At 38.3% G+C, this 14,651-nt stretch overlaps 1 protein-coding gene across 4 annotated transcripts in view; it reads left to right on the plus strand.

The window, feature by feature from the left end:
- The window catches only part of LOC120107391 (NAD-dependent protein deacetylase SRT1-like), a 37,610-nt gene extending 25,709 nt beyond the window's left edge, over positions 1–11,901 (plus strand). For 2 of the 4 annotated variants that reach the window (XM_039120657.1, XM_039120659.1), the window contains exons 10-14: positions 1,695–1,793; positions 7,065–7,145; positions 9,972–10,039; positions 10,151–10,253; positions 11,320–11,901. In XM_039120657.1, coding sequence (XP_038976585.1) covers positions 1,695–1,793; positions 7,065–7,145; positions 9,972–10,039; positions 10,151–10,253; positions 11,320–11,613 — 645 coding nt within the window. In that variant the 3' untranslated portion in view covers positions 11,614–11,901. Of the gene's footprint in view, positions 1–1,694; positions 1,794–7,062; positions 7,146–9,971; positions 10,040–10,150; positions 10,254–11,319 lie in introns of all 4 variants that reach the window. The other 2 variants (XM_039120658.1, XM_039120660.1) reach the window with 1 other exon arrangement.
- The last annotated feature ends 2,750 nt before the right edge of the window (positions 11,902–14,651 follow it).

The raw sequence follows: 14,651 nt of genomic DNA on the forward strand, positions 1-14,651 counted from the left end.
TAGTGTGCAATTGTAGATGGCAAAAGAATCCTTGAGTATGTTAATGCAAATTTTCCGACTGCCATAATCAGATAGAGCTAAAATAGGATTTCTGGCCAACAAAGTCAATCTACAGTAGTTAGGTCGTTGTTTGAGAAATCCAAATGCACCTCTCCTTTGTGGATATAACCATCTGCACTTAAAGCAAGTCAAGAGTAAACATAGCGGCTGCCAATTGTCAGTACTCATTTATATGGCAATGCTTTTACTTAGAAAACAATTATTTAGTGCTTATGAGGTTTGCCTCATTGTTTGAAACATATTATGTTAAAACTTTAAATTGACAGAGATCTAACATGCTGTCACTATTCACTAATATGGAAGACATTAATCTCTATCATCTCCTGGTAGCTTGGGTGTCAGGAGCATATTGCAGTTGCTATATGAGTTTTTCTAAAGCATATATTAAAGGAGTATACCAGAACATAAAAGAAAAGATATAGTAAAAGAAAAGTTACAGGAAAATTCAGTAAATTTGCCATTCTGCAGCAAATGGCATTTTTCATGGGGCATTTATGCCTGGGAGTTGTACCATCGAATGGATATTTTATGCCTCCACAGTTCATTTATTTTATGATGGATGAGTAGATTAACATCAGGAACAACTAAAACCGAGATTTGTAGATTGCTCAGCTTGGTGCATGCACCACCGAGCATATCAATATACTTTTTTTTTTACCACTCTGCTAGTGCACAGATTAGCTGGATTGCCTTTCCCAGATAAGACAAATTAAAGCAAAAGAATAAAAGATTCCTCCTACTAGTGCTCCTCTTCCTTCCCCTTCCTCTCCATGTGCCATGTATTCCCATCACTTCTCCCAGTACCATCTTTACCTCTTCCTCGCCCTCACCCTGCTTCCCTCTTCCTTCACTGCTAGCATTTTGCCTTCATCACCACTAACAAACCCCCTCCCCAATTCCTCCATCCTAGTAGATTGGTTGGGGAGGTGGCCACCAAGGTTTTGGTAGTTGTAGTCAATGGGGGCACTTGGTGGTGCACTTGAGGGAGAACCATTGATGTCAGAGTTGTCAAACGTGGAGAACCGCACTGAAGGTGTCAGAAGTTGGATGCCGCACCTGAGGTGTCGAACGAATCTATCGATTGTAGGAAAGTAATTAGAAAAAGCTTTCCATTTCTTTTTGAGTTAAGTCAAAGCGACATAGGAAATAATTCGCCATATCACTGCTCCCTCTTCTTTCTCTTCCCTCCTCCCAAATCTCCCACGATTGTTCCTGCTATTTTATCATTGTTCAACTACACCAACTTATTGCCACACTCCATATGTCGATCTGTCCTGTGGGTCCGTGCCAAGCTGAGTGGCTGCAAGATATTGGTTTTAGTTGTTTTTTATGTTGGTCTGCTCATCTAATGGTAGAGGAATGAGGAGGGCAAAATCGTCTGCCTGACATTATGGAAGTTGCTGGCTTCAATGCGCTGCAAAAGTTGCATTCACGTAAGAATGACATCTTGACTGAATTTTCCATATTTTCCCCTTTCATTTTTACTTTATAAAGATTAAACTTTCAATTTTGTCCCTCTTTTCATTTATCCTACTATTAAAAAAGATGATCAACAGACATCGCTGAAATTTTCATTTATATTTGGTTATTTTTGGATTTTGTTGCTTTATTAATGATGGAATGAATCAGAACAGGTAATTGCAGGTGCCATGCACCTCCTTAATCTCCGGATTCCTCCTTACATCCACATTGACTTTGTCCAGCTCAGTCTCTCTCATTCCCCAAAAAGTAAGGTTAAACTCTTTTATTTTTATGTTCTAGTTCCTTGCTCAACTTATGTTTGAGGATTTATCATTATCATATGGCTAAAAGTCGACGGCTTTACAAATGTTTCAAGAATGCTGGTTAATAAAAATCAGGGTACGCCGTACTGGCCCGTACCGGCCGGTATGAACCGGTCCGGGCTGGGACCGGTCCGGTACTGAAAACTTTTTATTGGGATCCGTACCGGCCGGTATGGACCGGTATCGGTACGGTGGACTTTGATAAAAACTGCAATTGATACCACTACGGCGGACTTTGATAAAAACTGCAATTGACCACAAGTTGTATATACTTTCTCGGTGAAAATTACTGTATAATTCTATGGCCTTAACATGTGCAGCCAACATTGTAGTTACATGTAACATCCAATGCAATGTAGACAACTTGTATTTCACTCTCTCTGATGTCCACGACTCACTTCATTTTATTGGTATGATATTGTGATGTAGCATGAACCAAGAATTTGCACAATGATGAATTTACTCTATGACATATTATAGTGTATAAGAATGTAAGAGATTGATAGAGGATAGAGGGAGTGCAATGACTGTCTTGAGAAAGATTGAATAGAAACATGCCATTGCATAATGATGAATTTACTCTATGGCATATTATATTGTATAAGAATGTAAGCGATTGATAGAGGGAGTGCAATGACAGTCTTGAGAAAGATTGAATAGAAACATGCCATCGTGTTGGCTAAATTTAAGATGATGATCAAAATCCATAGACAAATGACCAAGATAATGCTTGTCAGGAACTGCCGGATGGAAGTCATTGATGTTGATTGAGTTAGCAGCATTACTAAAGACAAGCTATGATGCAATAGGAAACCAAAATTTGCATAAATGATAATAGTGATGTGATTAAAGTTGCTGTTAGGGAAGTCCATTATTCAGTGAATAGTCAGCCATGTGGAACTGCTGCTTTACATAATTGATGAACAGAGTTGGCATCAAGGTGTAAATGCTAGCAAACTTATCAGGCAGTGAAGCTTTGTTGATAAAATTGATATAGCAAGATAAGCTACCATACGAGGTTTAGAATTGTAATTTGAAACCATAACCATATGATGTTAAGTATCTACCTAGAGCTACCATAAATAGGAAATAGTGAAAAATGTAGCTTAAGTTTATGAATGACTAATTAAATCCAAAGGCTAATACGGCAAGAAAGGAAAACATGTGGAAAGTTATGACCTCAAAATTTGTCTTCCTCAAAAGAAATGGGTGTGTGCAAGTATACTAGTCAAACAAGCTGAGCTAAGGGCAAATTGATGAGTTGTGAAGTAGGGAGGAATATCAAACTTGAGAAATGAGACAATTGCTAGGCTTGTGTTGTTGTATTAACTTGAAGAAGCTGAAGGTGGGGCCAGAGGGCATATTGATAAGTCAGATGCTATATGGAAGATTCGAATTTAATGAAACAAATATGGGTTTTACAGATTCCTAAGGATGGCAAGGGATATAATGAATGAGAACAAGCTGTCAAGCAGGGGGAACTTGGATATGCACAGAGGTTCTAAAGTATTGGATGACCAAGTAGAACATAGGTCTCAAAATATTTTATGTTAGCAAATTAACAAAAATCAAAGAAAAAAGATTTCGTGCGTAGGAACCAATAAAGATATTACAGATGCCAAATACTAAACACAGAGTGGACCCAGAATATTGAATGAAGTTGCAGTCTCAAAATAGGGGACGGTACAGACATTTGGTATGCAGATACATATTAGTTCAGTGCTGGTTTCCTTTTTTTTCCTTTTTTCTGTTTTTTCAAGTTTTTGGTTCTTAAGGTTATTTAAGGTTTATAAATATTTAAATTATGATTTTAAGGTGTTTTAATATTATTTTATTTCATATTGATCCGAGAGACTATATGATTGCTTAATGATGCAGTTATAATAATTAAACATTGACTTGTAATAATTAAATAGACAATGCACTTCATTACAGCTCTTTTGCCCTAACATGCATTCATAGAATGTGTGCAGCCACCTATCATATACTAAATTTTTCTTGGTATCATTATTGATCCTACATTTCCATGTTACTTAAGAAAGACACGATTTTTAACGAGAAGTTCACCTAATTTATCCTACTACTTTCCCAGTGTGTATAGGGTTTTCCCAACTAAATTTATCAGTGATCCTCCCATTTCTACCTTCTGCATCTATTTTTTTCTCCTAACGCTTGTTATACAATCTCAAGCATATGAGAAATCAATAATATGATCCTGTGATTAGACAAACTATAAAATCTCTTGTGGTGTCACTGACTTTGAGCGAATCTACTATTCATCCTTGATATAGTGTTGAGCATTTGGATATCAAAAATATGATACCAAGTTTAGGCAATTTCAAGCCTTTTATGGTTTCTCTTTCTTTGTACACATTTGCTATATACCTTTGCATATCATTGTGTGACTAGTTTTAGTCATCTACATCTTTCTTTCAGTCGTTATCTTCTTCATGAACTCTTGCTTTTGACTTTTGACATCCTCCCATTCTTTTAACTCTAATATTTTTGCCTTCGTTTCATGCATTTATATATGCTACATTATTTCGATATAGGTGGACAAGACACCCAAAGGTCTAGTTATTATCTTGCTAATAGGCTTATGGTTGCACCTCTCTATGTCTCTCTCTAATATTTGGTATGCGATTTACAATTAAAGTATACTAGAGAGACAGTGGTTTAAACTTTAAACAAACAATCTTAGGGTTTTCTTAAGCTTTCATTTTATTTATGCAACCATTCCCATCACGAGTTAAACATTATAGAAGGCTTCTAAGGTTCCTAAATGACAAAAAGCTATGGCTAAGTTGCATTATATTCTTGGACATGCTAAGAGCTTGCCTTCTCCAATCATTATTCATGGAAAGTGTTCATTTTTTGATGGTTGAATCAAGCAACACAAAGCTTAGATGGTGGTAAGTTGTTTTATTTAAGGGCATGACATTGCTTATGAACAAGAAATGCTGAACCGGCCTATACCGAACCGGTCCGGTCAGAAGTACCGAACTGGTATGGTCTCTGACCGGTCCAGTTCGGCGTTAAAAAACGGTTCCAGCCCTTATGAGGTCGGAACCCAGCGGTACTAGGCTGGAACCGGCCTAAACTGGCCTAAACCGGCCAGTACTAGATGTGTGCCGGACGGAACTAGACGATTCCGTCCGGTATGGCTAGGAACCAGTGCGAATCGGTTTGCACTGACTTCGGTGCCACAACGGTGCGTTGTGTTAAGGCTACCATTTTGGTACCAGTCCGAACCGGTCCGAGCCAGTATCGAACCAGTCCGAACCAGTATCAAACCGGTTTGGTGGCCGACTGGTATGCCTACTAGTACCGACTCGGCGATCCTTTCTTATAAAAAAGGTTATTAATGGCAGGAAAGATTTTTATTTAAATGTTAAATTTTGTAGTTGTGTGTTTTAATAGTCCCTTGTCTAGATGAACTGAAGAGAACCTCTTTCATGGGGATCTATACGAGATCTACATGTCGGATTCTGCCATTCTCTACAAATTTAGAAACTGATTATAATTAGTGCGATCTTCTTTTCAATGCCTCTTAATTAGTGCAAGGATTTTAAATTTTTATCATGGACCTATCTTATGATAGAATGTATGAGTTTTTTCCGACGAAACCTATCCTTCCCTTCAAATTTGAAGAGATGAGAATGGCATCTTGTAACCTGCTCCTTTTTTGGTTATGGAATGGCCAGAATCAACCCGAATTGCTTTGAACCAAGTGGAATTGGGCGGTTTCTCACGGTTCAGAGTTGTTCAGGCCGGTTTTCGCCGGTTCTTGAACAGAGAGGTCAAACGGAACTGGTTGCATACTGGTTCAGGTTAGTATGTCCCAAACCAAGCTCTTCAGGTTAGTTTGGCAAACCATGGATTGAAGGCTTCAAAGCTCTCAAGTTAGACTAAAAGAAAAAGGAAATCCATATTTAGAATTAGTTAGACTCAAGAAGATATAATTAGCAACCAATGGGATGAAATTGGGTGAACAAATTAGGGGACGAGAAGTTGCTTTCAGGATCAAGAGTAACATAGAAAAGTTAGCTTATGCAAATTGGTTGAGCAAGCAAAAGGAAAATGGATAATTCCCTAATCAATATATCCAGCTTGTAAGTTTCATCAGGCGGGTGAAGAGCACATTGCAATCAAGGAGAGGAAGATCACCTCAAGCACTTTGGATGATAAGGTCTTCCATATAGTTTTCTCAAGCTTTGTTACAAGTGAAGAAGTGATCGTTCATAGGGGCTCGTCAGATCTTCGCCATCCTATAGCATTCATTGACTCCATAATAAAGTAAATGTAAATGATCTTTAAAGATATATGATTGAAGACCACTAATGGACTGCTCTCTTAAAATCTTATGATTCAGATTGATATTTAAAAACTAGTTGTTAGGCGTTCTGCTAACGAGTCTACTTGTATGAATGATGTGGACTACTAGTCTCAAACAATCTTCAATCTTTGAAGGTCATGAGATGGTGATGCACAACTGTGATTCCATGAAACTTGAGTGGCAAATATTGATTGTATACACTAGGTCATTGTGACATTAAGTGAAATATATTTGTTAAAGGACTCATCTTATCAGTTGGGCACCATACAGAGGAAATTGTATTGTAGAACCTATATACAGACTCTAATATATAATCCATTTATAGGCATTTACTGGATGAATAAATCTGCACTTAACAAATATGCCAGTACTACAGGAGTTTAGGTTACATTTTTCCTTTCATGGTCTACCTACTGTATCTTCTTCTGGAATTTGCATGAGAAACATGTATTCTTGTTCTTATATGTTATAATTTATTTTCATTTAATGTTTCATCAATTTGACTTTGTGGATCCTTTCAAAAACAATTATGAATCTTGATGATCCCACATTTGCTTGAAGTTGCATCATTGGGTTTATAAATATGTTACAAATCAATAAATGCTGAATGTTTAACAAATTTTCCTTTCTTCCCTGGACATGTCATGCTCAGATAATTTCTATGCACCCAAACCTTTTTTTTTTTTGTAAGAATTTTTTGGCAAATTCCTTTCTGTGCACATCTCGTTCTGTGATTCTTCAACTTTCAACTTTACTGAATGTTTGTTGGTTTCTTGAAAAACTTTTGGTTTTTCCTGATTTATATCAAGAAAGGTGAGAGATCCTCACCTGACAAATTTGTTTTTATTATTTTATTCAGAATTTTATTCATTGAAAATGCAGAGAAAACTTATGTTAAATGGAACCTCAGAATTGCAAGCATACATGGACAGAGAGCCCCATTACCATTTCTGAAGTCAGTTGAGGTAAAAAGTAGAAATAATGTACATATTTGTACAACTTGTACACAGACGCGCACACACATGCATATTTACATGCAACATACGTGTTATATACCTATATAATTAAATATGTGTTTATATATGTATCTATATTTGTTTATTCTTGTAATGCTAGCTAGGTTTTTCTTTGTTGTCAGTGCACTTTCTGGACTCCAGGTGCATTTCGTTTTTCTTTTGATTCTTGCTGATAAGTGAGGTTTTGGAAGTAGTGTTGTACTTATATAGACAACTTAAGTTGCAGCAAACTTTTCTCCTTGTGTGCATGCGTGATATTTGAAATCTGAAAATTTCATTTTTTCAGTTTCTACCTATTTAATAGAGAAATCTGAGCCTATCAAAAACTGGCAAGAAAAATTATTGCGAGGGTCAAGTGGGTTGCTAGTTCCCATGGATACCACCACCTTCCACTCCCAAGGCATATTGTTTGCTGCAGGTCCAGCTTGGAGAAACTACCATTGTAGTATTGCACCATTCTCGTGAAAGAGTGAAGAAAAGCTGGACTATGCAACTAATCATGCAAGATCAAACTCTCTGTAGGGCTTATGATTTCCTTGAAAACATAAAAGTTGAATGGTGGTCAGATGAACTCGAGATGTTGTATCCATGTTAGTCTGATTGTCAATAAATTGTTAGTAGATCTTATATTTGCTTGCTCTAGTCATGATTGACCGACAGATCAAATGGAATGATAGCGGTTATGTTGTTAAAGAAAATTTTGAGTAATGTGTAAGTTTATGTTGATCACAGCATTCTATCTATGCATAAGAAGCAAGAAAAAGTAAATAATATATTCTATTTTTAGTTGTTTACTAGGAGGCAGGGGACTTGTGCTATGTTGTACGATGAGTTAAAAATTTTGAAATTCCTTGCTCTGATGGATCAACAAGTAATGACATCATTGATGAATCAGCATCGTTTGATGTGAGCTGGAGTTGAGAACTTGAGATGCTGAAAGAATGAAGGTGCTAGAGATGACACCATAATACCATGAATGCTTTGAACTTCAAGAAGTTGTTGACAAAGCAAGCTGAGCAAGTTGGAATGATATGTTTTTTTTTTTTGAAACGTTTGTAATGATGTAATTTTGTGTTGTTTACACTTATTTATTGCCTTATGTCATTTACATTTTAAATGAAAGGGTTTGGCTAATTGTAATCTTATGCATTGGGTTTTGTCTATGGTCGGTGGAACCATCCCGACTCGGGCGGTTCCACCCGTTCTGAGCTGTACTGGTGGCTCACCGGTACGGTTTGGGTTTGGCACGCTACCGGAGAAGGAGAAGAGAAAGAGAGAGCGAGCGAGGGAGGGAGGGAGAAGGAGAGGCGGGGAAGGCCGCTGGGGTTGAGGCTGCGGCCGGTTTTTCTGTTTCGAATGAAATAGGGATTCGGCCGTGGCTAATTAATTTCAGAATTTTTAAGTGAAGTCGGCAAGGCTGCGGCCTCCGCATCCCCCCCCTCCGTCAGCGTCTGCTGCCTCTCCTTCTCCCTTCCTCCTCCACTCTCTCTCTTTTTCTCTCCTTCTCCGGCTCCGGCAGCATGCCCTCTCTCGGTAAGGACCTGACATGGTTCATACCAACTCGTCCCGCTAGAGAACCGGTACGGTGCCTGATACTGGTTCCTCTGACCTTAGTTTTGCCTAATTTTTTGGACGATTGCATCATTACAATGCATCCAACACTTGTTCTATATATTTTAAAGTATCAAATCCAAGATTTAAAATCTTGGTACCAATACCTGTATAGGTCGTATACCAGACTGGGATGGTACTAGTACATACTCTACCTTACTGACACATTGATTGTTCGTTCCGATACCAAAGCTGGCATGAATTCTCTTTTGGTTTTTTTTTTCTTGCACCGGTACGAATGGCGTTCCAATTATCGATCCTTCACTTGTTTGGTACAGTCAGTATGTTTTGGTACTTAAAATCAAGGATCAAAACTCTCTGATGTTTTTCAATATATCCCAAGTTCTCAATCACATGTTCTGACTGTTCCATCATCCCTGTGCAAATATATTTCTCTGAATGGTTTTTGGCTGTGCATTTTGCTGAATTGTTGCCAGAGCAAGTGATTTGAATGCCAAGAAAAACTAATTGTTGCTGGTTTCTTGCATTTCTTTAGGGTTTTCTGTCCATGGCTCTTTACTGATATCATATTGGTTGTATTTTTGATGATTAGAGTAAAATGTCGGGTTTGTGGGTTTCTCTTTACATCAACGAGCTGCAATATGATCGACATGGACAATAATGTATTTTCTGACTCCAGAGATGAGTGGGCTGATGCAGTAGTTTCCCAGTATCTGGATATGACAACATAGGGGTGTATGTGGACAAGCATGGATGTTTTAGCATGAAATAGACTATCATGTGAATGCCATAATATTTTAGTACATTATGCATGTTTTGGCACCTGCATTGACCTTGCAAACATGGACATGCATATTCACCAAATCATATCCTGTTACTACCATTATCCTTGGGAGAAAACAAACTGTTTACTGTCTATGAACCTTCAATAGCTTAATAGTATGACTAGTTTCCTATTGCTTTTGTTTACCTTTCTGTTTATGGATGTTGTTTACCTTTCTGTTTACTGTCTATGAACCTTCAATAGCTTAATAGTATAACTAGTTTCCTATTGCTTTTGTTTTACCAAATTGTTGGCTGCTGAATTTCCTTGTTTAAATGGTTATGCAATTAGCATTTTGATTGTTGTCATAAAAATACATGGTTTCTTAGTCTTGCATAATTTTGACCATTAGACCCTGACATCAACTTAATTTCTGTAAGGTTTCCTTTCCTGAGAGACCAGACTTGAAGACTGCTTTCCTACACGAGCAGCCTTTTTATTTGAAAAGGTTTCTTGAATAAGTTCATTCAGTGGACAACTTAGTTTCTTGCTCAGGTTTTGTATAGAATCTTTTTGATCCATTAAGATATATTTTCTTGACCTATTGTTTATATTGTAGAGAGACATTGAGGAAAAGACCATTCAAAATGCTGTTGACATTCAACTTTAGTGATGGTTGCAGCTGTCTATGTACTACAATTGAGTGGCCCATCAATTTTCAGGTGAGAAATATAGGTTAGTCCGTTAGATGTTCTTTGCTAATTTACATTTTCACTTCTGTTTGGTGCTCCTTTGAATTAGAAAGGCTAAAATAATTATGGTTGATTTGTTACTCTTCTGACTTATTGTAGCATCTATTGAGTAATCTCTTGTATCATTCAACCGATGTACTCTCAAGTATTTTTATTGAAATGCTTGCTTTCCATTTTTATGTGTCAGCAGTCTAAACACATTGACCTACAATGAAATTTCTGTTATAATGATCTTGTTTAGATCCACCTATTTGACAAGATGCCATACTAATGGACCATTAGAGAGTTAATGTCTATTAAGTATTATTGGACTTGGTTCAATGTCCTTGTGTGCTCCTTTTTTAAAATGCCATGGAAATATTTTTTAATAATATTGTTTTAATTGAATTTTAGACTGAAAAATTGACAATTTTGCTTGTGCTTTAGGAACCTCCTTTTTCTTTTGGTTTATATATAATAGCATATAAACTGGTTTTCAGATCTTTATACTAATTCTGTGGGATCGCTTTTAAACATAAAATGTCTCTGACATGTATGTTATCCTTATCTTTGATAATGATGATAATTACATACCTCTGGAGTATAATCAAAGCACCTTATAGGAAATATAGAATCTGAGAAAGATGCAGAGATATTTCTAGTCTCACCTTGCTGGTTTCTGGGGCCAGCTTTTTCATTTTAGGAACCAAGTGCTTCCACATGTTGAATTCAGGAAACGATGAATGTCAAAACCTTGAATAAGTTAGAACTAAAACTACTGGAAAACAAGAAGTTAAAACTAAACTGTTTCTTATATTTTTGTATTGATAGAAGCAGTAAAATATGGGCCTGAGTTATTTTATACTGCCCTTTAGTTTGGGCTACACATCTCGAATTAAGAATTATGCTTCTAAATTTGTATTTGTTTTTCATATTTTTGTGGAACTTCAACATGGTTGTTAAACTAATTATTGTCTTGGAAAGAAAATGCAAAAAAAAAAAAAAAGAAGTGCAAACAGAATTTAAATTGAAGATGTGAACACTTTATGCTGTGCAGGTTACAAAAGACAATTTAGTTCTTGAGAAAAATGAAGTCCTTCGCGAGCTCAGGGATGCAGCAGACAAGGAGTCTCATTGTGGGCAGCATGCTGTTTTGGAGAGAAAGGTCAATCCCAGGTCTGAAGTCACCATATATGCTATTGTGACAAACATTCGTAGGTATAATGACCCAGAAGAGGCCAATGGAGTACTAGAGATCACCCCTAATAGCAATAGTAATTTTATGATTAAGAGGTGCAGTGAAGGTGTGAATGGCAGCCAAACGTCTCAGAAAAGACCCAAGTGGTCGTAAGCACCTACCTTTTCGCTTCTGGCTATTTGGTTTTGTATATAAGATGATGTAGATACTAGCATTAGGAAAACTCCAGTAGACTGATCTATAGGTACTGATAGACTGGAATTTTGGTGCATATACTTGGATAGGTTGGGTGAATTTGGCATACCACCACCTAAACTGCAATTGCTGAAAGGGAAAAAAAAAATATCTTGAAATATACTGTCCTGTAAAGTTTCTTAGTTCTTACAAGCTATATTATATTTAAGCAAGGGTACCCAAATTTAATTTAAGGATATTCTTTCATTTTGCTGCTGCTGCTGCTTGGATGTGAATGGCGAAATGAGTAATGCTTAGTTCCATTACCTTAAAAAACGTTGATCTGTGCATCCATCACCACCTTGTTTTTTACTTGCTAACTGGATGAAGACCTAAAGTGCAGCCATTTTATAATAGATTGACTTCATCGTTTGGATCGAAGTACATTTAATGGAGCTGGAAGATGTGGGTGCAGAACACTGCTACTTGATTCACCTCACCTCCTCTTGGTCAGGAGCTATGCAGGGTGATCATTTAGCTCCAATTTGTTTGATCAATTAGAACTTGGACTAGCGTTGATTTTGCAGTACTAGCTACAGTTGGGATCGTTCCTGTGGTTGCCTAAGAAAACCGGTTCCAATCCTAAACTTGTTTAATTGCAAATCAAGCCTCATTTGACAAAAAATAAATAAATAAATTGTGGGCATAATTCTTGAGGGCTGAAGTATCTATCACAGCTGCGGTGCTTATTCTGCGTCTTCTTTCTAATGGTTGGCTTCTTGGATGTAAGGACCAGTGAGTTAATTTGATTTGTTTGAACTACTCTTGCTCTTAACCTTAACTCTTTAGCCTCTCTTTTGGCACTGTATCAAGTTCCAGCCATCAAAGCTGCCCGACCAACCAAAGTATCCAGTAGGGTGAAAGGTGGTGATGTTAATCCGGGAAGAGAGAGCTACAGAGGGAGGTTTTAGTCTTCAGAGTCGTCTCCTGCTGTGGGAAGAATGTGAGGCCTGTAGCCCTTGGCTACTGTCGTGCACGGCTGTACTCGTGGTCGAGACGGCTGGACTGGTTCTTGAGAAGTGTCATGGTGTACGTAGCTAAGTTCCACAGCCTACAGCTAAAATTAGGGCTGGAAATGGATTGGTAGATCCCTTTTTGAAATTACTTCGGGCCACCCTGAACCGACATTATTTGACTAGGCTGAGATTTGAAAACATGACCTGTTTCTTGTATTGATTCAATTGGATTCTTAGATTTCCATTGACTTTTAATCTTCTATAACGCATGATGACTCTTGTGACCTTTGGCCTTCTACTTTTTTTTGACGTTGTCTTGACTTTTACTCTCCAACTAGAATGCTAATTGGATGCCACGTCATCTTAGGAATCAAGTTTATTATGACATAGATTCTGCAGTTTCTTGGTGACTAGCCAGGTGAGAAAAATAAGGAGCAAGAGGAAGTTAAAAAATAACCACACGATGCTGATGCTGCCTTGTAATTCCCGAGTGCTGCCTAGGCCGAAAGCCATCGCCAATGTGAGCAGACCTGAAATCACAGAACTCCAGAGCACAAGCAGCCTCATCTTGGCATGGAAGAAGCTCGGGTGCAAGAGCATCACGATGGTGATTATCGACAATGTAAAAGCGGTGGCGTTGGCCGCAAAGAAATAATTGTATCGAGTCGGACTTTTGTCGGCCAACACCGGATTCCGAGCAGTGTACGTGTGCTTTAATGCTGCTATGCGGATAGGTGGCTGTGATGTTGGGATTGCTGGTATTGAAAGAGGAAACCGGAGATGGCGTTGAGTCGTCTTGCCAGAAACCACCAGGCGGGTTTAGCCCGGCGCTGTATGCATCTCCTTGTGCCATTCTTCCACCTTTCCTATTTCTTTTTGGTTCGACCTTTCCCCCTTCACTATGACCACCGTGTCGCCACTAGCTGATGACAAGGAGCTTGACACCGTTTGAGCGTGGATTTCGGTTGCTGCCGCAATCTGATCGTCCGCCACTGGAAGGGTCGGTGGTGGAGGAGAAGTAGAAGAAGAAGACGGAGGTGGCAAATTCGTGGGCATTTTAAGGCTTGGGTCGTTGCGTTGGTGGTGGAGGTTTTCGGAAATATGGGGAGGCTTTGAGCCAAGCTCATGGTGACATATCCATGACATTAGATAGAGTTCTCGGGCTCGGAATCTCGGGCAACTTGTACTGTTTTCAAAGCATTCTAGTAAATAATTTATTTTGTTAAGTTTGCGCATTCTGCAAGGGGAGCGAAATTTTAGCTCGAGATAAATAAAAGTATAGCAGCTAATTTTTTTAATGGCTTGTGGGCTTTTAACTCGCTTCCTATACTTTATTACCTTGCGATCTCTTTACTTTTGCCTCACCGAAGGCATCTCCTTATTCCTCTCTAGCAAACATGTTTGAACCAGTCCTAACACAAACATCCTAGTGTTCAAATTAGATCACCAGCCCATGGTCATGCCCTTCACTTATGTCACCATAGGGAAGCATGGGTATTGGCTCATCAAATCACCGCAATATGGTGGCATATTAACTGGATGGTGGCACTTGAAGAGGATATTAGGATGCTGAGGAGGACCACCTCATTCCTCTATGGCATCACAGCGACCATCCTAAAGTTGCTGAAAATTTCTAGGATGGGGTTCGTCTGCTTGGTGGATGGACTCAACAGGTTGGTGGTAGATGGGCGAGTTAAGGGTCTCGAGCAGCCATTGTTCATTTAAATTCTTCTATATGAGCTGGCTGTAGCCATCCATTTGCCCTTCTATGGAGCCCTTTTTCACTCTACCCCTCTCTGTTACATTTCTCTTCCTTGGTCTTGCAATGTTGGCATCTCTGCTAACTATAGCATAAATCACTTGTATCAAAATTCCAGCATTAAAAAAAAAAAGAGGATATGTAAATAACTCTACTGTTGTAATGGTTATATCTAAAGCGATTAATTAACTGCTTGTGTGGTCCTTGCATAGCTTCACAATCCCTTGTCCAGAATGTTCTTT

The sequence above is a fragment of the Phoenix dactylifera genome, unplaced genomic scaffold (assembly GCF_009389715.1).
Source record: "Phoenix dactylifera cultivar Barhee BC4 unplaced genomic scaffold, palm_55x_up_171113_PBpolish2nd_filt_p 000848F, whole genome shotgun sequence".
NCBI lineage: Eukaryota > Viridiplantae > Streptophyta > Magnoliopsida > Arecales > Arecaceae > Phoenix > Phoenix dactylifera.